General features: G+C 37.2%; 4 protein-coding genes across 5 annotated transcripts; 2 read left to right on the top strand and 2 right to left on the bottom strand.

Moving 5' to 3' along the window:
* The first annotated feature begins 421 nt into the window (after nucleotides 1–421).
* On the top strand, nucleotides 422–3,743 carry LOC7453783 (uncharacterized). The gene is made up of 7 exons (XM_024586093.2): nucleotides 422–989; nucleotides 1,104–1,190; nucleotides 1,292–1,504; nucleotides 1,993–2,157; nucleotides 2,243–2,296; nucleotides 2,388–2,534; nucleotides 3,121–3,743. Exons 1-7 carry the CDS (start codon nucleotides 597–599, stop codon nucleotides 3,496–3,498), a joined length of 1,437 nt encoding a protein of 478 aa, XP_024441861.1. The 5' UTR covers nucleotides 422–596; the 3' UTR covers nucleotides 3,499–3,743.
* Nucleotides 3,744–4,630: 887 nt separating this feature from the next.
* Nucleotides 4,631–10,501, bottom strand: LOC7457758 (arginine-specific demethylase JMJ20). 2 transcript variants are annotated; one of them, XM_024585896.2, is made up of 9 exons: nucleotides 9,866–10,500; nucleotides 9,448–9,618; nucleotides 8,386–8,548; nucleotides 8,113–8,230; nucleotides 7,525–7,594; nucleotides 7,355–7,435; nucleotides 6,770–6,826; nucleotides 6,557–6,668; nucleotides 4,631–5,593 (listed from the first exon to the last, which is right to left on the bottom strand). In XM_024585896.2, exons 1-9 carry the CDS (start codon nucleotides 10,073–10,075, stop codon nucleotides 5,109–5,111), a joined length of 1,467 nt encoding a protein of 488 aa, XP_024441664.1. In that variant the 5' UTR covers nucleotides 10,076–10,500; the 3' UTR covers nucleotides 4,631–5,108. The 2 variants fall into 2 exon arrangements, with proteins under 2 accessions (XP_024441664.1, XP_024441665.1); XM_024585897.2 differs by lacking the exon at nucleotides 8,386–8,548 and having other exon boundaries at nucleotides 9,495–9,618; nucleotides 9,866–10,501.
* Nucleotides 10,502–11,348: 847 nt separating this feature from the next.
* Nucleotides 11,349–16,013, top strand: LOC7453784 (cell division cycle protein 48 homolog). The gene is made up of 9 exons (XM_002321582.4): nucleotides 11,349–11,509; nucleotides 11,805–11,970; nucleotides 12,051–12,279; nucleotides 12,392–13,158; nucleotides 13,250–13,471; nucleotides 13,969–14,040; nucleotides 14,165–14,446; nucleotides 14,607–14,966; nucleotides 15,349–16,013. The coding sequence occupies exons 1-9, from the start codon at nucleotides 11,466–11,468 to the stop codon at nucleotides 15,646–15,648; spliced, it is 2,442 nt and encodes an 813-aa protein (XP_002321618.2). The 5' UTR covers nucleotides 11,349–11,465; the 3' UTR covers nucleotides 15,649–16,013.
* Nucleotides 16,014–19,201: 3,188 nt separating this feature from the next.
* Nucleotides 19,202–23,588, bottom strand: LOC7457760 (leucine-rich repeat receptor-like serine/threonine-protein kinase RGI4). Its single transcript, XM_002322146.4, has 2 exons — nucleotides 20,370–23,588; nucleotides 19,202–19,898 (listed from the first exon to the last, which is right to left on the bottom strand). Exons 1-2 carry the CDS (start codon nucleotides 23,200–23,202, stop codon nucleotides 19,390–19,392), a joined length of 3,342 nt encoding a protein of 1,113 aa, XP_002322182.4. The 5' UTR covers nucleotides 23,203–23,588; the 3' UTR covers nucleotides 19,202–19,389.
* Nucleotides 23,589–24,732: the final 1,144 nt, after the last annotated feature.

A 24,732-nucleotide genomic window follows, 5' to 3' on the forward strand; every position in this document is an offset into this window, starting at 1 on the left:
TAGAAAAACAGAATGAAGTGTGATGCCCACTTTTGACATAATTGGAAACCTTTGCTTAACCTGGTAAGAAAAAAATAGAAGGAGGAAAACAAAAAAGAAGGTCCAAGATTGAAACCAAAGGTGATGTGTGATTCTCTTTTCTTTCCCTCCTCGGAATCATACCAGGGAATAACACGCTGCTAGATCCATCTCATGAGATTTACTGCTAGTTTGATATTACGGCAGTAATTCTTTTTCAAAGTTTTTTTTTTTTTCAGAAATGCATGGATATTCTCTACCATGTATACACCAATTCTTGGCTTGTTAATAAAAAAGTTTGATAGTTGTTTACTTTGACCACAACCTGCTATGGTTAAAACTTTTACTAAAGTACAGGTCTGCCCAACTAACTAGGTGGTCTATTTTAATAAGCTCAAGCCTGCCTGAAGTTTATTGTGTGTCAGACAGTCCACACAAAACCAAGACAATAGAATCTGAGATAGAGGAGAGAAAGTGGGTGTGGGTTTATATTTATATATATATATTGGAAAATGGTGAACTAGTGAACAAACCAGCTGCAGTTTTCTTACTTTGAAGAGTGATTCGATTTTGTTGACATGAAGTTAGATTCATTTCCTTGGACAAAACTCGAGAATTTTGAGCCATTTTGTATTCTTCACACAACAAGACAACCCCAATGTATACAAACAGTAGTTGTTTCTGCAATAAAAACAACAACAATACAGAGACAACAACGACACAGACATTCCAAGAAAATGGCTGCTTCTACTTCTCTTAGCACTCACCCAATGATACCTATTTTTGTTGCTTTCCTCCTTGTTTTTGCTTCTTCTGTTTCTCCTGCCTTGTCGTTACCAGCTCTTGTGTCGGATTCCGGTAGCCGGCTATTAGCCAATCAAACTTTCAGGCCAAGTAAAGAGGTATTGAGACTAAGGAGAGCCAATGCTTATCTCAAGAAGATCAACAAGCCTGCGGTCAAGACAATTCAGGTGCTACTTTCTTTTGACTTTTCAGTTTTTTCTTTCCCTGGAATGTTAGTTGAGCTTCCCTGGTTTTGTTGTTCAAGCTTTTTAGTGATCTGGCTCCTTGTTTTTGTGCTTTAGAGCCCTGATGGTGACGTAATACATTGTGTTTTATCTCATCTTCAACCAGCATTTGACCATCCAGAGCTTAAAGGAAAGAAACCCCTGGTAATTTTTCTGCTTTCCAGATTTTTTTTCCTTCTTGATGTTTTGTTGGTATTTGAAAATCTCATGATTCTGATCTTTGTGATCTATTTACATTGATTCAGGATCCACCAGAGAGACCAAGAAGCAATGAAACAAGAGAGACAGTGGCAGAGAGCTACCAGCTATGGACAGATTCAGGTGAATCATGCCCTGAAGGAACTGTTCCAATAAGAAGAACCACAGTAAAAGATGTTTTAAGAGCAAGTTCTGTTAACAGATTTGGCAGAAAATTAAGAAGGCATGTAAGACGAGACTCAACAGGGAGTGGTCATGAGGTTAGTTCAGAAATTGCATATTCTTAAAGCAATATCATTAGTGGAACTGTTCAACAGAAAAAAATGATGAGCTCGTCATTCGATGAACATCTTCCTGGGTCATTTTTCTTTTTCTTTTTCTGTGGATTTGTTGAGCCATAATCTTAGTCATTACTCGCTGGAAAATCTATCATTTCTAGTTATTCTCCACCAAAAAAGACGACTTATTTTCTTTTTTTGGTTAAAAGGGCTAATTTCATTTCCACTAATTTTCCTCCCAAATTAAACAGTGAATAATGACTTGGTGAACAAAAAAAACAAAATAAAAGAGTGGCAGGACATTAAATGCTGAAATTGTTTCAAATTACAGAGCACTCTGCCATATGTTACAAACATTTATTTATTGCACCGAAAAAGGACAAAAAAAGTAATGGACCTTGAAAAATGCTCTACATGTGCTTATAGAATTATCCTAGTATTGATATTGATAATGTTATGTGTTACTACAGCATGCAGTTGTTTTTGTTAATGGGGATCAGTATTTTGGAGCAAAGGCAAGCATAAATGTTTGGTCACCTCAAGTAACCAGTGAATATGAATTCAGCTTGTCACAAATTTGGGTCATCTCTGGTTCTTTCGGCAATGATCTTAATACCATAGAAGCCGGTTGGCAGGCAAGAATTTTCTTCATACTCTAGAACATGTTCAAAAAATGGTCTCAATCATAGGGTTTCTAAGAATATCTTCATGTATCTTCAGGTTAGCCCAGATTTATATGGAGACGGTTATCCTAGATTCTTCACGTACTGGACAGTAAGTCTTGTTATTTGGCTTTAACCCTTAAGTTCCTTCCATAGTTTAAGGAAATGTGAACTAGTGCCTACTGGAATTGATGGTTTCGCAGACCGATGCATACCAAGCTACTGGATGTTATAACTTGCTGTGTTCTGGATTTGTCCAAACCAACAACAAGATTGCCATTGGAGCTGCAATATCTCCAAGGTCATCTTACAATGGCAGGCAATTTGATATTGGCTTGACGGTTTGGAAGGTGAGCTTTCTTGGTCGCTGAATGGTTGTTGAGAATCGCCTACAGTAGTGCATTATTTTAGTTGATTCTACAGCATGAAACTTTCAGCTTGAAGGTAGTTCTTACAGTTAACTCGGTAAACTTTATACTTTGCTTCCTTGTAATGAGAAACAAAGCATCATCATCAGGCACAGTAACTATTGATTATTAAATTGTAATGATCTCTTCTTTTATTTTTAATTGTCAAAGGGTTTTTACCTAGACGGGGGGGGGGGTCAACTTTTCTTTGATGTCTTTTTTATTAGTGTCTTTAATTGCTCGACCCCAACTGGCTTTAGGGTCTTAGAGGGTAAAGCCACAGAGTTTCTTCTTCTCTTGTGTTTCATCTGCATTTTCTGTCTTATTGTTCTGTTTACTGTATACAAATTTCTACTTGTGTTGTAATTAACGCTCCATGATAGGACAATTTGGCTAACAAGGAAAGTTCATCGTGTTGGCCAAGTATGTGATCAATCACATTGTGAGATATATAGAGAGAGAGGACTTGAGGTGATGATACACACAAATCATTTACAGTACTAACATGGACAAATATATATTGATGTAGGACCCGAAGCATGGGAACTGGTGGCTGGAATATGGATCAGGACTCCTGGTGGGATATTGGCCAGCATTTTTGTTCAGTCACTTGAGAAGTCATGCAAGCATGGTACAATTCGGAGGGGAAATTGTGAACTCGAGATCAGCGGGGTACCACACATCAACACAGATGGGCAGTGGTCATTTTGCAGACGAAGGATTTGGAAAAGCATCCTACTTTAGAAACTTGCAAGTTGTGGATTGGGATAATAATTTGCTGCCTCTAACAAATCTTCATCTCTTGGCTGATCATCCAAACTGTTATAATATAAGGCAAGGCAGAAACAATGTTTGGGGGACTTACTTCTACTATGGAGGTCCTGGGAGGAATGTAAGGTGTCCATGAAGATAATGAAATAGGATAGAGAGTAAAAGCTAGTAATTTTGGGTTTTTTTTAAGTAATTAGTTGTATTTCAGGCAATTTTACACTCTATTTTTCTATATATATAAAAAATATATATATATGCCCAATTTTGGGGATTTTTCTTTTCTTTTTTTCTTTCTTCCCTAACAGGAGAATCCGACTTCTGGGAATTATGTATATTTTAGGGAAATACAATTTGTCAATAACAATAGGTTGTGTGCTGTCCGTTGACTCTTGCACTCTCTTTTTTTAATACCTACAAAGTATTTTAAAAATCATAGGTAAAAGGAGGAAAGAGGCTTGGAGCCCCCTCAAATGGCAGAGACTCCCTTAACTACCTTGCAAGAGGCAATTGGCTCGCTAATGGCCATCTGCCCACAAGGCATTGCTGCTAGCAATTTGAAAGCCCGCACTGTATCAAGGAAACTTCGATGCACTTTCCTTTTTATAGGCAATACATCCATCCTTTCTTCAGGGCATTGCATGTGGGAGCATTAATAAAGAAAGCAAAGTTCAGGCCAAACGGACTTCTCTTTGTACTACAATATCCTAACGTGCAATTCATCTTTTGGGGAATGGAATAAAATACAACAATGTATGATGTAACCGAGTAGCCATTATAAAATTAGTCAAAGACAGCACCGTTAACTGCAGCTTGTCCTCTTCTCCAGCCATGGATTTGAGCTAACATTGATTAAATACTATATTGTAAGATTTTCGATTTTTCTACTACATCTTCTGTCCCTTGCCATTTCTTGGAAAGACCTCTGGCCCTAGCCCTTCCTAGACAGACGTCCTTCCTCTAGAAAGTCAAGCTAGCAACCCCTTTCTTTAATTCTCTCTCTGCCGATCCTCAACTATAACAATCTAATGCACTGTTTTTTTTATTTACAATTATCAAAGGTGATGAAGAATTTGGCAAAACAAGCGTTGGCTAGAAATAGGATGCTTTGTTAAGATTGCAATGACAAGGCTGATTTAAACTGGAAATGTATGAAAAGCAAAGAAACCAGCGTTATGTGGGGCTAAACCAAGAAAAGCAAAAGGTGGACAAAAGCTGGTCTCTCACGTGCCTGCCTTTCTTCTATTACAAGACAATGCACCATTTACCACTGAGAAAAGGAAATTATGAGATAAAGTAGAGAGAAAAATATCGAGTTCTTTCACTTTCTGCTTCCCACTAAGACGTACTACAGCAAACTTTGATTAATTCTAGCTGTGGTCTTGAGAGGTTAAACATTACAAAAACGTAAAAATTACAGAGATGCAAAGAAGAAAAACTGAAAAAGAACGAATATTTTCCCCTGACATCTAAGTATTGATGACCGTGAGTGATAACCAGCTTTGGCTTTTGAGTTCCCTGTCTTTAGCTACATTGTATCAAGATACGTACATTCATCCCAGTTCTTCGTTTACAAATTGGGCTATCATGATCTCGTCTTCATCTCCTAATTTTGCAAGCAAGAATTTCCACTTCCTACTGGTCTTTCATATTGGCATGCAGCATAAGGTCAATATGGACCTCTCTCAATAGGTCTTAAGAACCAATAGTTAGCTTTGGTTTCCCAGAGGAGAAAATTGTCAGGCCTGATCATTGATCTTCAAAGAGCGGCCAGTTGTTCAATCCAGACAACAAAAGATTTTCCTCACAGAAACTAGCACTGAGTTTTGCTACAGAATAGTCAATGAACTTAACAAAATCTTCAGGATTGCGTATATGAGAGCTGTAGTCTAAAAACTCAACCATCCAAGCTTTCTTTGTGTCACAACTACAATTCTGTTGCTCGTGTATTTTCCCATATGCTCTGCCCACATCAATGAACAGTTTAAGAAAATTGGGATCATCTAACGTTTCCATCAGATCCAAGAAGAAGCCATGATTTCCAGCTACAACATCCATGCTTGTCAATTTCAATGCAATCCTCCGTATAGATGCTAAATTAAAAACTAAATGCTTAGCCATTTTAGACGAACTCCAGACTGAAATTCCTTCTTCTCTAAGTTGACAGTAGAGTTGGAGGATATTGGCCGAGAAGAAGCGAGATAGGAAGATAAAAAAATCCGAAAAATTCATTCCTGTTAAAAACAACCATTAGTAAACAGTGTAAGATTTAGATAACCTCACCAGGCATCTTCTACAGCTACAATTGGCATTATCACATGCAATGGACATAATAAAAGTTTACAATTGAATCTTGCATCCAAAAAATATGTCCCACTAGATATCTTGCCATTTATTTCCAATCAAATCAAGAATAGTAGTAGACATTGGCTCGGCAATGTTTCTTTTAAGTCATTGCTGCAGCAAGAAATTCATCTTCTACGCCAATTAATATTTTGAGCCAGTTCAAGCATTGGATAGATGAATAATTTCATACCATGCTTTGAAGATGCCATATTTCCTGATTCCCACTTACCGAACCTGGGGATAGAGTATATTTCAAGTTATACAGGCCTACATTGAGCTGGCAACACTTGGACACTTGATGACTTGCACCGTGTAAAATACCCCATAATGCAGGTCTTATTTCATGCCAATAGAAAAGAAAAGAAAAGAAAGTTTGGACTCCAGCAGCAAAGACAACGTAGAGGAGCTTTTCCTTGGAAGCCAACATTTCCACGCTATGATGAAATACTAACCTACTTCCCTGTTTTGAAAAGCACTATAGGAATTTCATTCCAGCCCTATTTTCTTCAACCATCTTCATCGTAAAATCAGATCACAACTAAGACGGTGGAATTATTGTTACTTGCTAATTATTGTTGTAGGCCTACTTGGCCAAAACCTTTTTTATTTCTCACGGGAGTACTTTACTATTGCTTTTTAAGTGAACTGAATCAATAATTTCCTCTGGCCCATTGCAGTAGCAGCTAGTCACATTGGCAGATTAGATATAAACCTGATAACATTTTGCAAAAAAAAATAAAAAGCTAATAGCACAGGTGATCTGACCATTGAATTGGAAGAAAGGCTGTTATAAAAGTCAAAAGGACTCCAACAAGCATGTACTAGTATGTTTCTTCTTACAAATAGTTTACCTGTGTTAGCAGCAAGATTGCGTTGGCATAGACCTTCAAAATCATCACAGATATCACGGATGTCTTCTATGTACTCCTTAGCTTCCTTGTAGTCTCTCGAAAGCAAATCCAACTAAAGGAATGAGGAAATTAGTGGGGCAAGGTTGGCTTCCCTAATTTTATTCAAAGTTATTTTTTCCTAAATGAATAATTTGGCTTTACTGCTGTACTTACCACCCATGAAAGATTATACGCATTGAACCAGTTGTGATTTATTGAAATTGTATCTTCCTGAAATCATTTTTTGTAAATATTTTTCAATAAAGAAAACAATTAATAAACTCACAAATAAACAATAGTCCTATGTTAAAATGCAGTGTCCATCAAATCTGAATGATTAAGTCACATTTGACATCCATTGAAGACTAAATAAACAAGACAATAACCGGTCATGACTGTACTGAAGTGTCCTCAGGGGATTTGGAGGCAGTCCCACCTTTCTGAAATTGTCAAAAAGTGTTGTTATAGACTTAAACATGCAACCTTGTGGTTGCAAGCCCACGACTCTTAACATTACAGCAAGCAAGTTTCACACTGCTCCAGCCTAACTTGCTATAGTGTAAAAATAAGGCAAAAATGCAAATAGAAACGTGCTGGAGTTGTGCTCACAAGCCATATGATTTGGATCAAGAAGCAGTCTGATGTTTCTAGAATATCAAAAGCTTTTTGCTGTGAGAAGGGAATTAAGCATGAAGAAATCATGTTTATATATCCATATCATCAATAATTAGCTGAAACATAAAAGAGAAAGTAAGGTACCATATTATGAACTTGATGATACCATCCACTAGGTACAAAGATAATTTCATTCTGTTCTTGAGAGCACTCCAACCAGAGAGCCTACACCCATGACATGAAAACACAGGCAACATAAGTACAGAGTGTCTTTTAGGGAGCTAACAATCTGAAGATTGAGACCAGCGACTTACTTTCTTAAAACCTGGAAAGTTTGTTTCACTAGCATCATCAAAAATATCATAAACACAGCTTTTAAAGCCCCTGAATCAAAATACGAACGGAGGTTCAAGAGAAAAGAAGTTATGAAACAAAATAGGTAGAAATTAAAAGTTCCTTGTAATCATTCACATATTCATACAATACATACATACTTAGATGCTCTGTTCTGTAGTGTTAAGTTGCAGGGCTCTATAATTAAAAAAGAGTTTCCCAGGTAAGAAATTGTTAGAAAAGATCATGCAAGCCAGATAGTTGCCACTTGCAATTTGCTGTGGCACACAGGTGTATAATTGCTAAGGTCAATGTTATTGTTTACTCTAGGCTACAGCCTACATGTGGACAAGAACCAATCCATCAACCATCGAAGCCCCATATAACTAAAGAAGATGGATGCTGTTGTTGTGTTTTAATTTCATCTAGTACCATAACTGACAGTTCCATTTCAAGAGACAGTATTTGAAAGACAGAGGTCCTGATTCCAATCCACAACCAGAGCTAAGCATGGTGTGCTCTTTTAATAGCATGTTTTTCAAATCCATAAATAGGATGTCTATGCATACCTGTCAAAAACAAGATGACATTGAGAAGGAGGTAGAAAAAGCCATTTCTTCTTCCCACACACATTCGCTGACCAACTATATGACCTGAAAACATCAGCATGAAGTGGAGTCCAGGATCCTGAAAAAATGAAAAGGAAAGAAAATGTCTAGGTTAACATTCAACCAAAAAAAAAAGGAAAGTAAATGTATGTGCTGACCAGAGATAAAAATATGTTTACAATGATATTTAATCTAACAAGAAAAGGTAGAGGATTCATGACATCAATGAATGACCTTTTGCTCCCATATAAACAAACCGATAATCAGAGCAACTTATTCCATCATTCTCTTGACAAGTATCAGAATCATTATGCATGCGATAATGGTCGAGATACAGATTGAGCCAATCATCGCAAAAAAACAGAGGAGTTCTGTATGCTACATATTCTGGGTACTCCTGAGAATCAACAGCAAAGACGAGCAGAGAACAAGTGAGATATTCACACTACTAATGCTTCAATATATGCACCTTGGAGTGACTCTTAACATATAAAGTTGACATGATGTACAATTATTTGCCTTGCTAAGCAAAAGAAAAACTTTAAACCATGAATAGAGGGAATGGGGAGAGCCAAGTAAACTTGGAGTTGGAAATGGCAAAATACTCACCCAAATACATGCATTGAGTTTTTTGTAGTATATATAATGACTACTATATTCCTTTAAGTTATTATTTTTTCACCACAAACCAATTGGTTCCACATTCCTTGATTGGTCGGTTCTATATTTGATTGTATTCTGATTGACAAGAAAAAAAAAAAGTCATATTCTAGAATGAGACAGTTACCAATGTGATAGATGCCCAAAATGATTGCTCGTTACAACCCTATAATACCCCATGAGTCAATCTGACAACAGACTATCTTCTGAAGCTTCCTTAGCCTTCAAACAACTAAGCAAGTGCCACAAACAGGCTAATCTTTACCGTCGTTGCTTACTTATCCATTCTCTGTAGAGTCTCCCATTTTAGAAGTTGCTTCTGTGCTATGAACCCTACTGGAGTAAAGGCTTCAAAGCTTTCACTCATAATTAAAATGTATGTGTCAATCATAGAATCAAAACTGGTCATTTGAAAGAGCAATCACAAAGGGTTTGTGGCTTATTGATGCTAATAATATACGTTAAGAATTCACTAAAACATTCATCTATGCCTCTACTCATGGAAATTCATGCATTTGACACTCAGAATCCTTGCAGACGTGGTAACTCTGTCAAGTACATAATAAACACTAAAATCCCAAATGCAAATAAATAAATAAACAAACATATAGAGAAACTAAACTTAAGAACTTGTACCGTTACAAAATGCCAGTCCTTTAAATATAGCACTAACTTGTCATTACCCTCTTGAAATGAATTTGATGCACCACCACACTCTTTGGCATCAATCCAATGGTCAATAAACTCAGAAACAGTCATTTCTACTCTCTTCTGATCCGTAAATTCTCTAGTCCCACAATCAGCAACCTAAGAGCAATAACAAAACCAATATAGCACTTTTTAGCAGAATCAAGCAAAAAAAAACCATTAAAAGAATAGCTTCAACATTCCCATTACATTAACATATCAACTAAAAAGCCCAAAGAAACCAACCCAATAAAACATACAAAACAAAACCAATAAAAAATGAAACTTCAAAAATTCACAGAATTCTTATTCCAGTATGATAACAACATATGTAAAAGAATAAGTGAAATTTGAGAAGGTAAATTACCTGAACTTTGGAATTGCCAAAGTGAGTCGAGAAGAACTTCAAATTGGGTTTTCCACTATCAAAGACCCAATCTTTGCAAGCCTTCCAATCATCCATTAAACCTGTTAAAACAACTGGTTGGTTCTTCGCTAAATATCTCTCCACAAACTCATTATAACTTATTTCTTTCCCATTCACCTTCTCTATTGACCCTCCAATTTCGATACCCATTTCTTTAATTTTCCTTTCTCTTTCAGTTTGGCCCCAGAGTTTCACACCCTGTGTTTCATTGATTCAGAGCCCCAAAACCCTGAACTGCATTCTTGTATTGCTTAATTAAACCAAAAATTAGACCACGACTAGATTTTAAAGGTCTTAAAACCATGGGTAAAGTGCATTTTAAACCCTTATAGTATTAAGAATATTTCATTTAGATCCCAGTCTCAGTTGTTTCACCATCGATAGTGTGTTCTTTTGAAGAACGTGTTATTGTTTCAATTCCAATTATATTATAACTATAAGAAAAAAAAAACTAATTAACTTGTAAACAAATCATATGAACAAAAAAAAATTAACAAACAACTGGAAAAGAAATCTAATTAACTTATGAGATAGAGTGAGAAATAACAATCCTTCTAAAACTAAGATATAGATGGTTGAGGAAGAAGACATCATTATTGTGGTTGTTTCTCAGGTTAATATAATGAGTTATGAGAAAAATTGGGTGGGAGATCTAGTGCCACTAGACACACATATATAAATAAATAATTATTCTTCATTTATACATTTTTTGAGATTGGAGAAGAAATGGTTTCAATTTATTTTTGAAACTCGAGAACTACAAATATTCTTGATAAAAACAAAATCCTTATAAAATTAACTTCGAGCAAGATAGTAACTTTGAATAAGATGCTACATGTCCCTAATATAAAAGTAAATTTGATTTAATTATCTAGATGGTGGCCTAGTGATAAGAATTTGAGATCAAGAGGTTTGCTCTCTTTTTGGTCTCAGATTCAAGCCTTGTGGTTGCTCATATGATGACCACTAGAAGCTTACATGGTCGTTAACTTCAGGACCCGTGTGATTAGTCGAGATACACGCAAGTTGGCCCGAACACCCACGTTAAACTAAAAAAAAGAGTAAATTTGATTTTTGTTGCTTTGTTAGGAATAAAAATAATATATTTACAGGGAAATAATATTGTAACCATTACATTTTTGCACATTAAAAAATAAATTTAGAAAAACAACAACAATAAAATAATTGTTGATTTAAAAAAAACAAAACCAAATACAGAAAAGGGTACAAAACAAGTTCAAATAAACAGTTTTTAATTTACTTTTTAATTAAGAGTTTAATTTAACATTTTTATTTTTTATTTACCAATGAAATTTGGACTTGCCCAAACGCGCAAGGCATGTCTATATTACGTGGAGGAATATGATAGGTTTCATGACTAGATGGTCGAATGTGATTGGATTTCCAGTCCACCTCCAACACTGCAAATATATAATATAAATATTCACCCCCCCAAGGAGAGAAGAATTCAGGCAAATCGAACATTTGAATTAAGACGACCACTCTCAATTTCATTAACCCTAGCAAAATCTCAAAATCAATGGAGGATCCAAGCTCTAGCCAGCCCTCCTCTTCCACTGACCCGTATGTTTCCTCTACATTTTTCTTTTGTTTATGATGTAATTGTTAGTTTGTTTACAAGTAATCAGAAAAATCCATAACTTTTGTAATATATGAGGTTTTTTGTTTCTTTTTTCGAAGAATGATTGTTGTGACTTGTTTGGTTTATTCTTATGAGCTTATTTGCCTTGACTGTGTTTTGAAAGAATCGAGAATGAATTCGTTGCACTAGATGATCATTGAGTTTTTGGTTACTGGGTTTTGATTTAGTGTCTTTACTGTGCGGTAACCAAACTTGTTTATGCGTAAATAATTATAGGAAAAGTGGTAAGAAAGATTTTTCGACTGCGATTTTAGAGCGAAAGAAGTCTCCCAATCGTCTTGTTGTTGACGAGGCGATCAATGATGATAACTCTGTGGTTGCTATGCATCCTGCTACAATGGAGAAGCTTCAGTTTTTTCGTGGTGACACTGTGCTAATTAAGGTAACTTTGGCTTTCAGTGGGTTTATAAGGTGTTGTGTTTTACTCTGGAGAATTTGTAAAATATGTTTGTTGTAATGTAGGGAAAGAAGCGTAGAGACACTGTTTGCATTGTTCTTGCTGAGGAACAATGTGAGGAACCAAAAATCAGAATGAACAAAGTTGTCAGGGCTAATCTTAGAGTCCGTCTTGGTGATGTTGTGTCTGTCCATCAATGTCCTGATGTGAAGTATGGGAAGCGGGTTCATATCCTTCCTATTGATGACACTATTGAGGGTGTTACTGGCAATCTTTTTGATGCATATTTGAAGCGTAAGTTTGCACCTTTTTTTCCCCTGGCAATCACCCCGTCTTGTGTTGCAGGTGATTCTACAATGTTATGTTTTATTCTAATGATCTTTTCTCTCTCCTTGTGTTTCAACAGCATATTTCTTGGAATCTTACCGCCCTGTTAGGAAAGATGACCTTTTCCTTGTCAGGGGTGGCATGCGCAGTGTCGAGTTCAAAGTAATTGAGACAGACCCTGGTGAATACTGTGTTGTGGCACCAGATACCGAGATCTTTTGTGAAGGAGAGCCCATCAAACGCGAGGATGAAGAGAGATTGAATGAAGTGGGCTATGATGATGTTGGGGGTGTTAGGAAACAAATGGCTCAGATTCGTGAGCTAGTTGAGCTTCCTCTTAGACACCCACAGCTTTTCAAATCAATTGGTGTGAAACCACCAAAAGGTATATTGCTGTATGGACCACCTGGGTCCGGTAAAACTCTGATTGCAAGAGCTGTTGCTAATGAGACAGGGGCATTCTTCTTTTTGATTAATGGTCCTGAGATAATGTCAAAGCTGGCTGGTGAGAGTGAAAGCAACCTGAGGAAGGCGTTTGAAGAAGCTGAAAAGAATGCACCATCCATAATTTTTATCGATGAGATAGATTCTATTGCTCCTAAGAGGGAAAAGACTCATGGTGAAGTGGAGAGGCGTATAGTTTCACAACTTTTGACTTTAATGGATGGCCTTAAGTCACGGGCACATGTGATTGTTATGGGGGCTACCAATAGGCCCAATAGCATTGATCCAGCTTTGAGGAGATTTGGGAGATTTGATCGAGAGATTGACATTGGTGTGCCAGATGAAGTTGGACGGTTGGAGGTCCTCAGAATTCATACTAAAAATATGAAACTTGCTGAAGAGGTGAGTCTCTTAACTACTGCTTCTCGTGCTAAATTCTATTCTGCATAACAATGTGAACTCATGGTTTTGTGGAATTAACGTTTAATTCCAGGTTGATCTTGAAAAAGTTGCAAAGGACACCCATGGTTATGTTGGTGCAGATCTTGCAGCTCTTTGTACTGAGGCAGCTCTTCAGTGTATTAGGGAGAAAATGGATGTTATTGATTTGGAGGATGACACAATTGATGCCGAGGTGTTAAACTCAATGGCTGTGACTAATGAGCACTTCCGAACTGCATTGGGAACTTCAAATCCATCAGCCTTGCGTGAAACAGTGAGTCTTTTACAATACAATTTTTCAGTCTGGTTTTCTTATTTGGTTTCCTACTATGTGTCTTGTCTCTTAAGAGATTTTTTCTGAACAATGCTTCCACACATTCTACATGTTTTTTTTTAAATGCACAACTTCCATTTAAAAGTAAAAAACAAGAGGTTATAGCCCTCCCAAGCAGCCGAGGAAGTGGTCCCTTAGCCCAATTCTGAACAAATCAAGCTTTTAAACATGCTAATTATCAATTGTTTTGAGGAAATTTGAATGAAATAATTGAATGCTTTGACCAGAATAGTGGTGGAGCATATGGATGCCCTAGCTGTAATTTTATCTTTTTTGGTTTCCGCTCAATCCTTACTGGAAAATTCTTCTTGTATTTTCTTAGATTAACTTACTGATGTTTGTCATAAATTGCTGAGAATGACAAACATGTATGTGTGTGTGTGATGGGTTTTCTATATGCTTCCTGAGAATGACATAAATATGTTCCTGGTTGATAGGTTGTGGAGGTTCCTAATGTCTCATGGGAGGATATTGGTGGATTGGAGAATGTTAAAAGAGAGCTTCAAGAGGTTTGCCATCTTATCTCGATTTAATATTTTGCACGTGAAATATATTTTAGACGTACTTCAGTTTTTCATCTTCCTTATTTCTTGGGTTTTATTTATATAAATTCTTGTTTCTGGCTGATGGCAGACTGTCCAATATCCAGTGGAGCATCCTGAGAAGTTTGAGAAATTTGGCATGTCACCTTCTAAAGGTGTTCTCTTTTATGGACCTCCTGGCTGTGGTAAAACCCTACTTGCAAAGGCAATTGCTAATGAATGCCAGGCCAACTTCATTAGTGTCAAGGGTCCTGAGCTTCTAACCATGTGGTTTGGAGAAAGTGAAGCAAATGTGCGGGAGATATTCGACAAAGCACGGCAGTCAGCCCCATGTGTACTTTTCTTTGACGAACTTGATTCCATTGCTACTCAGGTATGCATGCTTTTAACCTTCAGTGAAAAATGCTCCTACTTGTACTTAGAAACTTGTATACTTGTAAAAATATTCTCCTACTTCCTTCACCAGTGCCTCCTTTTGTCCAGTACACTATCTGTATCTTGTTAATTTATTTTTCCCTTCTTCCTGCTTACAGCGTGGCAGCTCTGTAGGAGATGCTGGGGGTGCTGCTGATAGAGTCTTGAATCAACTTCTGACGGAAATGGATGGCATGACAGCAAAGAAAACAGTTTTTATCATTGGAGCAACAAACAGGCCAGATATTATCGACCCAGCATTGCTTAGGCCCGGGCGTCTGGACCAGTTGATTTATATTCCTCTTCCGGACGAGGCTTCCCGTCTTCAGATATTTAAAGCATGTTTGCGGAAGTCACCTGTTTCTAAGGATGTTGACCTGACAGCTCTTGCACGATATACTAATGGTTTTAGTGGTGCTGATATCACTGAAATTTGTCAACGTGCCTGCAAATATGCCATTAGAGAAAATATTGAGAAGGTAAGAGTCTCATTTGAATTCTTATTTTTCATCCTTAAGTTGAACGAGCACACCTGCATTGAAGTTCTGTTCTTATTTTGTCTAATCGATTTGTGAGCCTGTACTGCACTCAGGCGTGTGTGAACTGGTGTCTGAAGTTGAGTCTATTTATATGTTTTAATCCTTGTGGCTTTTTAAACAATATGTTTCTCATTTTGGTTGGCCTTCCCTAAATTTTGCTTTTATTTCGTTAAAATTTTTTGTGTTGAGTATTTTTGTTAGTGGGCCTGATTGTTCATAACTAACCTGAAAAATGGGAAGATAGTCAATGAAAAAGGCTTTGACAAAGACTTGTAGTCGCTACTTGTATTTTTGTTCTTCATGAACCTTTTGGGGATGGCAGGATATTGAGAAGGAGAAAAGGAAGCAAGAGAATCCCGAAGCAATGGAAGAGGATGATGTTGATGAGGTCCCAGAAATAAAGGCAGCACATTTTGAGGAGTCAATGAAATATGCACGACGAAGTGTCAGTGATGCAGACATCAGGAAGTACCAATCTTTTGCTCAGACCTTGCAGCAATCTCGCGGATTTGGTACTGAGTTCCGGTTTCCAGACCGTCCTGAGAATGCTGCAGATGGAGGAGCTGCAGATCCTTTTGCTTCAGCAACTACCGCTGCCGATGAGGATGATCTATACAGCTGAACTGAAACCAGTGCAAGTTCTTGGCCATTTCGCTTGTGTAACATCTAACACAGCACGGCAATACATATTGCCATATCAATTTGCTTTTTATTCGCAAAGGAATTGAAGTTTTATGTTTCGTGCACCCTGCGGATTATGTCAGAATTTGATGATAATCAGCCCATCACGGGTTGGATCCTCACATGAGGTGGAAAAAAAAATGGACCCTCTGCGTTCTGCTTAATTTCTTCCTTTTTTTTCGCTCAAGTTTTTGCGAACTAGGGAGTTCTGCCCCCCGAGAATTGTAAGAGATGTGCTCAACATTCTCCCCCTTTTATTTCAATATGCAGTTAACCCCTGGGATTAAAACAATTTTGATTCCAAAACGCTTGTCAATTCCTAACAAATCCCATTCAGAACGGTGTCGTTGGATATATCATCTTTTCTTTCCATCTTTTTCTCCTCAATGCCAGTAAAATTATTCAGATCATCTTTACTTGATGACTAGCTCTTCTTTGTCTGCCTGACGACGTCGTGTGGATGAAAAATAGATGATTTTTTTTACCTTTTTATTAAAGCATGTTTTTTGTTTTTACAAAGACTTTATTTATTAGCATTATGTTTTTTAAGAAAAAACTATATATCATTAAAATAAATAATCATAAAAATCTCAATTATTCAAATGAAGGATAGAAAATATCTCTTTAATTAAAACTATTTTTTCTTCTTCATGAATATATATATATATATTTTATCATAATCATTGTTTTTCAAAACATTATCATGATTGCAAAAACAAGGTTCAATAATAATAATAATAATAATAATAATAATAATAGTAAAATTATGATTCAATAACTTGGAAGCAATAAAAGAGAAGGTTAAAAAGAATAATTGATCTAAGAAAATCATGTAAAAATTTAATAATAAAAATTAATAAAATAGATATTTTATTTTCAATTAAAATTCATGAGCATATTTTTTATATATAAATTCTTCATATTAGGTGATATATAATAATTCACAAAGTACTTGTTAATATTATTATAAAAAATATAATTTTATTTGAAAATTATGACAAAATTGGATAATATTTAAATTTTTTTTTAATCATAATTAATTTAATTTTAAAAAATAAAAAACAATATAGAAAGAGTTCAAGTGTTAAGCTCATGAAAATAATTTTTCAGCACACATGCCTAGCCAGAAAAATAAAAGACTAGGAGCACTTGGCCCAAAATAAAAGCCCAAGTGTATTTTATATTTATTTTAAATAGATAAATAATGTGTCATTTGTTTAATTTTTTAAAAAATAATAATTTAATGGGCATCGTGTCATTTGCCTGGAAAGATGGCGTGTTGTCACCCAGTTTAAATTCTGACAATCTCTAATAGTTCAACTTTTGAAGTATTGGATTTAAAACTTGTTTTCATCTTAAAAAAAATATAAAAATTAATATAAATTTATTTGTAATCATAAAACACCATAATATATATATATATAAAATGATTCAAAAAATATTTTCCAGGTATTTTTTTTTGTAAGATAAAAATTCTGAACTGCCTCCATGAACTTTATTTTCCAGGCATTTTCCAGGCATCAAGATTAATTTTTTTTATTGTTGGAATATAAACAACCACCTAACATTTTCTCTTTTTCCTTGTCATTTTTCCAACAACTTTATCTCTCCTCCCTCTATACATGAATTGAAACACAAAAAATAAAAATAAAAAGAAACTTCAAGGACTAAATTGTAGTTTTTTGCACCCATTGAACATTAAAATGAAATGTTTTTTTTTTTTTTCTCAATTTTTGTCCATGTTTTTTTTTCCTAACAACAATATTTTTTTTTTCTTGTATAAAACCAATGGTTGATTAAGGTAGTGTTTAATATTGTAGTAATAATTATTTTTTAAAGTGTTTTTTATTTAGAAATATATCAAAATAATCCACTAACACCAAGAAAAAATTACTTTTTTAAAAAAATACAGCATATCTACGACCAACATATTCTAATAGAGAAAAACTTCCACGAAGACTCTCATAGACCTCACACATACGAGATAATGCAAATAAGAACTAATGATGACAAATAAATCAATGCAAACATCAAGAGTAATGATAAAAATAACAAAGATGTAAAGTTTGAGGAGAGAAAGAAAGGCATAATTTAATTAAAAAAACAAGATAGCTTATAAAGTCACATATCCAAAAATAAAAAATAAAAAACAGAAAAAACCCTCCAGTATACGAAGACAAATTCACGAGTAAAAGCAGGCTCTGTTATAGTGTTTTTTATTTATTTATTTTAATTAATTTAAAGGGTGTTCAAGTGTTCTCTTTCCGGTCTGCAGAGCAATTATTGAGATTTAACTTATCAGAGTTTGGACCAGTCCGAATTTTTTAGTCGAACTAAATTCCAAGCAGAGGATTTTCCTTCCTCCGAATTCAAGCAGAAGGTGCCGATTCCAAATTCATCATCATCTCTTTACGTAGCCCAAACCGAGCGTCGAAATGGCAAAGCGTATTGAGAGTGATCATTATCACCGACCATTATTTTAAAAACCAGAGTGTCTTGTGGGATCCGATCCCCCAATGTATGTGGATGGACCTTGCAGCCTTACAAAAATATTAGTCTCATCATCTCCTTTGGGAATCTGACATAACAAAATAAAATAAAAAGAGGAGACGAAAAGTTTAGCAAATTTGAAAGAAGCCTCTGTTAATGGGTTTCAAGCTTCTGTATTTTGTGTCAACTTGCATGCGCGCATGTGAGCACAGAGAAAAACACAACCGCAGTGGTATCTTTCCTCGCCAGAACCCACCTTTGTGGCGTTACATTGTTGGTATGTGGTGGATTCACCGTCACTCCTCCTGCCAATGCCTCCCTTGCCTGGAATTCTTCACTCTGAAAAACACAGGGACGGGGAGATTTCTAGAGACATCTTGCTTCGCCCCACCTAAGGAAACTAAACGAGAAGGGGTCAAGTACTTTCCACTCCCTACCAGTTTCTGTGGTATACCATTCCTCATAGTCTTACAATAGATTCAGTAATTTTTTTTATTTTCACGAGGCAGGCAGCCACCTTGGTATTGGTTGATACCGAGAACTACTACTTTTTATGCCTTGTCTCTGTATGTCCAGTTAGTACTTTCCTATAATTCTATTATATCATCTTCACGTGGTAGGGACCTTGACAGATGCATGAAACCAAGGAAGAAGCTCTCTTATCCTTGATGGTCGACAGAGAGAGAGAGAGGCTACTTCGAGACGACACCCTCAATGATTACCCCACATTTCCCTATGCCCACACATACACATATCTGTCTCTGTATTTCGCATCCCTAAAGCAAAATCATCCTCGAAAACGCTTCGAAAACCTCACAGAAACAACACCACACCACACACATATTAATCAATACATCCACATCCTCCTCCCCACATAAATTATGGAAAATGACTTCACATTGAAGCAAGATGTGTAGCTTGTACCCCCCTCTTCTCTCCCTGTCACTTCTTTGTCAATGCTTGTTTGTATCTTTCATTGTTTAAAATATTGTCTATATAACAGGTTAATCACAATAATTAACACCATTTACTAGAGAGTAGAGACAATAAATGCAAATTTCTATGTACTCAAGTTTATCATCTTGGTACCTCAATGCAATAACACCCTTGTGGTGCTAACACCTTATGCATTTCCTATTCTAAAAAACAATACTGATGCTAGAATAAATCTCGATACTACACAAGGAGTTCGTTATTGATTAGCGCTTGACGCGATGCTAGCTGATGAAGATGAGTAAGCGAGCGAGCAACGAGAAGACCCTTGTTGAAGCATCAACAATTGAGCTGGGGTCACCGAGGATGATGAGTACGATGGATTGGTTCCCATCATTTTCGATGATTTGTTAGTCGGCTTGTGGGCGTCGCTTCCTACAGTCGGTTCTTGTCGAATCTCCCTTAATAATACTGCGACATCTTTCATTGTCGGGCGATCTTCAGCGCGATTGCTTGTGCAAAGAAGAGAGATTCCAAGAGCTTGAAGCATTTCCTGTATCTGTGTGTCTGGGTGGCCTTGCAGTTTAGGATCAAGTATTTCAACTGGGTCCTTCTTGCACTTCAGGTGGTCTCTGACCCATTGGACAACATGTTGGCCATCCGGGAATGATGGATCCACCGGCTTCTTCCCCGTTATTATCTCTAAAAGGACTACTCCATAGCTATACACATCACTCTTTTCAGTGATTTTAAGCATGCAAGCGTACTCTGCAAAAGCATTGAAAGACAAATTATCGTGTTTGCAAGATTAACAGAAGTGCGCAATGGAAACAGGGCAATACTGCAGCAAGTTCACAGGTATTCATGCAGGGTGAATGACATTGCACTCGAAGCAGAAACTTTTTGCTAAAAGTAGTATTCTTTGTGCATGCAAACCTTCTGCCGGTTGCCTATGAAAATAACAAGTCACGAACAAAACAAATTAAACAGCTTGGTGGCATGCCTGATGTGATTTTGCTACCTAATTACAACCAATTAAGGCCTTGTGATGGTTACACATGCTAAACCCATCTCCTAACCTTGCTTTAAGTCTCCATCATCACTAATCCCAAACTGGCTTCTCTCATAATCGAAGATTTGTCTCATCCTATTCCAATTAACTGTCCAATAATCACTCAAGAGAACTTAAAAAAAATGCCAATTATCACAATCGAGTGAGAGTGAAAAATGAAAACTCACCTGGTGCAATGTATCCATAGGACCCTGCAAATTGTGGACTTGCAGAGAATGATCCATGCTCGTCTTCAACCTCCCTAGCGAGCCCGAAATCGGCTAAACATGCCTCATACCGGTCCCCAAGCAAGATATTATGAGATTTCACATCTCGGTGCAAAATCGGTGGCACGCAATCATGGTGCAAATAAGCTAGCCCCTCTGCCACCCCTAATGCGATCTTGATCCTCATCTCCCACTCCACCAACCCAACATCATTCGCTTCATGCAACAATGTCCCTAACGTGCCATTAGCCATGTAATCATAAAACAACAGCTTTGTTTTTTGGTTTGCTCCCCACCCGAGTAACCGGACGATATTCCGGTGCCGAATTATCGCCAACGTAGCAATCTCGGATGAAAATGATGCTGCTGAAATCTTCTCTGCTGACTTAAACCTCTTAACTGCCACCATCAGCCCTGACGGGATGGCAACCTTATACACCACCCCGGACCGTCCTCGCCCGATCACATTGCCAGCTGTCAGCGATCGTGCCACATCAGCAATTGACAAGTCTAGTTTCTGGTATAAAGTCACTTCCCAAGGCGGCCTCATCTCCAAGTCATCATCACGATCGCACTCTTGGGCCCCACGGCCATGCTTTTTGCTTCGTAGGATATTGTAGAGCGCTGCCAAAAGAAGAGCACACGCCGTGCACAACAGCACCACCATTGCCACACGTGCTGCCGTCCCTCGCTTCACGCGCTTGTCATCGCCATCACACTGGCTATCGGAGAAGCAAAGAGCGGGATTACCGGTAAGAACACTGAGAGGAAGCTTGGAGAAGAAGGGTGTGTCAGGCACGTGACCCGAGAAATTGTTGTGCGAGACATTAAGCACGACGAGATTTGGCAATGCTGCGAGATGTTGAAGATCGCCAGATAGATGATTATAAGAAAAATCCAAAATGGCAAGCTTCGTTAGCCCAGTGAACTCTGACGGAATCTCTCCGTTAAGTTGATTCAAGCTGAGATTCAGAGCGATTTCCAGTGACGGAATCTTTCCAACACTCGACGGAATGTTCCCTGATAACTGATTTCCACTCAGGTCCAACAACTGTAACTTGGAGCAGGAACCGAGTTGATTCGGAATGGAACCTGAGAGCTTGTTCTTAGCAAGAATGAGCTTCGTGAGTGAACTCAGCGAACCAAGACTTGCACTCAAAGTTCCTTCAATCAAGTTATTGGAGAAATCAACAAACTGGAGTGAAACAAGCTTGTTAAAACTCTGTGGCAAGTTCCCAGATATAGCATTTGAATGCAAATCCAAAAATGTGAGATTCTGACAACCCGAGATTTCTTCCGGGATGTCTCCGGCAATCCGGTTCGATCCGAGATCCAAGAAGTTCAAATTCTTCAAATTTCCAATCTGGGGTGGAATTGTTCCGGCAACCTTGTTGTTATTAGCTCGAAAACGAATCAAAGACGAGCAGTTTCCAATCTCGGGTGGTATTTCACCAGAGAGATTGTTGGAAAGAAGCAAGAGCTTGTTGAGTTTCTTCAGCTGAAAAACTCCTTTTGGAATAGGTCCCACCAGGCCATTTTGGGATAAATCTATGGCTTCTAGATTTTGACAGTTGGAAATGGAAGGCGGTATGTTGCCTTCGAGTCTGTTCTGCCATAAGTAAAAGAGTGTGAGGTTTGATAAGTTACCTATTTCAGGTGGGATTGAGCCACTGATTTGATTGTTGTCGAGTTCGATGTGAGTGAGCTTCCGGCAATTTCCAAGTTGCGCAGGGATTACTCCGGAGATTTGATTGAGGCTAAGCTGGAATTCTTGAAGTTCAGTTAGATTGCCAAATGATTGAGGAATGCTTCCGGTTAAGGAATTCATTGATATGTCAATGACCAACATTTGGTTGCAGTTTCCGAGCTCTGGAGGGATGACACCAACCAAGTTGTTTTGCCAGAGCAAGAGGTTTTTAAGGTTTTGGAGTTGGCCTAATGTTTTCGGGATTGATCCAGTGAGTGAGTTTTCATAAAGGTATATGTCCTGGAGCTCGGTGCAATCACCAAGTTCTGGAGGGATTTGGCCGGAAAGGAGGGAAGTGTAAATGGCAATGGTTTGGAGTTTTTTAAGGAGGCCGAGGCTTGGTGGGAGAAAACCTGAGATGCTCGTCTCTGCTAGGCCTAGTATCAACAAGTTGCTGCAGTTGCCAATTTCTTGAGGTAACGAGCCTTCGAGATTCTTGTTGCCACCAGCTCTAATCACTTCGAGATACCTCAACTTGCCTATGGTGTTAGGCATGGAACCACTAAGTTGATTGTCGTAGAGGATTAACCTTTTCAAGCTAGTGAGGTTTCCGATTTCGATTGGAATGGAGCCCTCAAGTTGATTTGAGTTGAGAAGGAGTTCTTCAAGCGTGATCAAGACACAAAGCTCACTTGGGATTTCGCCGGTTAAGGCATTGTCACTCAAGTCTAAGTGAGTCAACCGAGGAAGAGCAGTGCCAATCTCTTTTGGGATTGAACCAGTGAGATTGGTTCCAGACAGAATAAGCTTGTTTAAGGAAAACAGTGAGGTAAAATTGGAGGGTAGTTTTCCAAACAAATCAACATACCTAAACTCCAACGATACAACTTCATTGTTGAGATTGCAAGTGATTCCAAACCATCCACATGGAGTTTCATTGCTTGAATCCCAATTATCCAACCCCTCAGGTGATCCATTCAAGCTTCTCTTCCATGAAAGAAGAGTTTCTCCTTGTTGGTTGAGAGCAGAAGCTGTAAAAGGAAAGAGAGATACAAGGGTAGAGGAGAGGAATAAGAAGGAAAAGAAGGTCCATGGATTTACAGGCATTACAGCTGCAGAAAGGAAGAGGTTTGAGCCTAGGGAGGAGGGACAATGGGAGGAACCATATCATGTCCTGCGGGCTAATGTTCTTTTGTTAGAAGATTAGTAAAAACAGTAGTAGATGTGTAATAGCATTAAACTAATTGAAAGAAACCAAGACCAGAATCTCTGGATCCAAGAAACAGCTAGGCCACTATGTTTTCTGCACAAAGAAATGGAATTTAGATGGGTTTTTTTAGTATTTCTTTTTTCTTTACAGCAGAGTTAGAGAATAGGTTAGGGGGGAAGAGAAGACATAACTGTTTTTTAATTTCAATGGGTGGTGGGTTAACTGACTTTGTCTTACACCTTTTTTAGTGTAATCTTTTTCATCTGCCCTTCTACAGATTTCTCTCTCTTGTGTTTTTTCATAACACGATTACAAAAAAATAAAAAAAAATAAAAACTAGATTTATTGGCAGCTTATTTAGTATCAGCCGTGGTAATAATTGTGTTTTAAATTATTTTTTATTTGAAAATATATTAAAATAATATTTTTTTTATTTTTAAAATTTTATTTTTAATATCAACACATTAAAACGATTTAAAAATAAAAAAAACATCAGTATTTTCTGCAGATGACACACTCAACTCTTGCATTTTCTGCAGATGACTTGTAGCTTGAATGTGAAAAGAAGATCATTACCCAAGTAGGCACAAAATATTGGGATGAAAATGATTGACAAACTTCTTCGAGCTGGTTGCTCGAAGTGGCATCATCTGTTAGTTGAACTCATAATTTATACACCGCTAATATATATTCTTAGAATTTTGATTGTTTTTTTTCTCTTTTCATCATGAATTCAAACATATTATCTGCAAAAGGCCCCTCTTTTCCCCAGATTCTCACTGTAAAGCCCATTTAAAAGCTGCAGGGAAAAAAATAAAAAGCTCCATGTAAAAATAATCTGGTGAAGGTTAAATTGCAGTGCTACAGAGAGAGAGAGAGAGAGAGAGAGATTGGGTCTTGAACAGTAACGCATATTATTAACAATATTAAGAACAGAAAGAGATGAGATTCAGATCTAAACCAGAGTTAGAGAAATATATTGGCAGAAAAAGGGATCGATCTGTGACATGATCCATCATAGAAAACAGTTTTATTCAAAAGCATGCTCGTATAAAAAATCAAATCCATATATTATTAACAAAATAACACTGCAACCACCAACAAAATCAGATCCCATTTTGAAAAACAAATCCCATTAAGGTTTCTAGCATGAAAAATAAATCCCTCACGAGATGTCGTGTGACATGGAAGACCAAACTGCAACAACCATGGCTTGGCTAGGTTACAGGGCAATGCATATATATAATCTTACAATCCACTGACACACAAACACATATTGCTTGCCTCGTGACCATGTTCTGGATTGATATTATTTTACTCCAAAATCATCTTACAATTCAAGCGTGAATGCCTGATTACAATTAAAATAATCTATTTTCAAGGGATTTATTATACATTACAAGATTTGTAATTGATTGGGGATACCA

Source organism: Populus trichocarpa, chromosome 15 (genome assembly GCF_000002775.5).
Source record: "Populus trichocarpa isolate Nisqually-1 chromosome 15, P.trichocarpa_v4.1, whole genome shotgun sequence".
Classification (NCBI taxonomy): domain Eukaryota; kingdom Viridiplantae; phylum Streptophyta; class Magnoliopsida; order Malpighiales; family Salicaceae; genus Populus; species Populus trichocarpa.

Excerpts from the sequence above, each read along its gene's own strand:
- LOC7453783 (XM_024586093.2), top strand. The coding sequence starts at position 597 with ATGAAGTTAGATTCATTTCCTTGGACAAAACTCGAGAATTTTGAGCCA. Across the intron at positions 2,297-2,387 it reads GATTCTTCACGTACTGGACA|ACCGATGCATACCAAGCTAC; the intron begins GTAAGTCTTGTT and ends ATGGTTTCGCAG. Across the intron at positions 2,535-3,120 it reads TTGGCTTGACGGTTTGGAAG|GACCCGAAGCATGGGAACTG; the intron begins GTGAGCTTTCTT and ends ATATTGATGTAG.
- LOC7457760 (XM_002322146.4), bottom strand. The coding sequence starts at position 23,202 with ATGCCTGTAAATCCATGGACCTTCTTTTCCTTCTTATTCCTCTCCTCT. Across the intron at positions 19,899-20,369 it reads CTATGGATACATTGCACCAG|AGTACGCTTGCATGCTTAAA; the intron begins GTGAGTTTTCAT and ends ATGCTTTTGCAG.
- LOC7457758 (XM_024585896.2), bottom strand. The coding sequence starts at position 10,075 with ATGGGTATCGAAATTGGAGGGTCAATAGAGAAGGTGAATGGGAAAGAA. Across the intron at positions 9,619-9,865 it reads TTGGCAATTCCAAAGTTCAG|GTTGCTGATTGTGGGACTAG; the intron begins GTAATTTACCTT and ends TATTGCTCTTAG. Across the intron at positions 6,669-6,769 it reads CGTATAATCTTTCATGGGTG|TTGGATTTGCTTTCGAGAGA; the intron begins GTAAGTACAGCA and ends TCATTCCTTTAG.
- LOC7453784 (XM_002321582.4), top strand. The coding sequence starts at position 11,466 with ATGGAGGATCCAAGCTCTAGCCAGCCCTCCTCTTCCACTGACCC. Across the intron at positions 13,159-13,249 it reads ATATGAAACTTGCTGAAGAG|GTTGATCTTGAAAAAGTTGC; the intron begins GTGAGTCTCTTA and ends GTTTAATTCCAG. Across the intron at positions 13,472-13,968 it reads CATCAGCCTTGCGTGAAACA|GTTGTGGAGGTTCCTAATGT; the intron begins GTGAGTCTTTTA and ends CCTGGTTGATAG.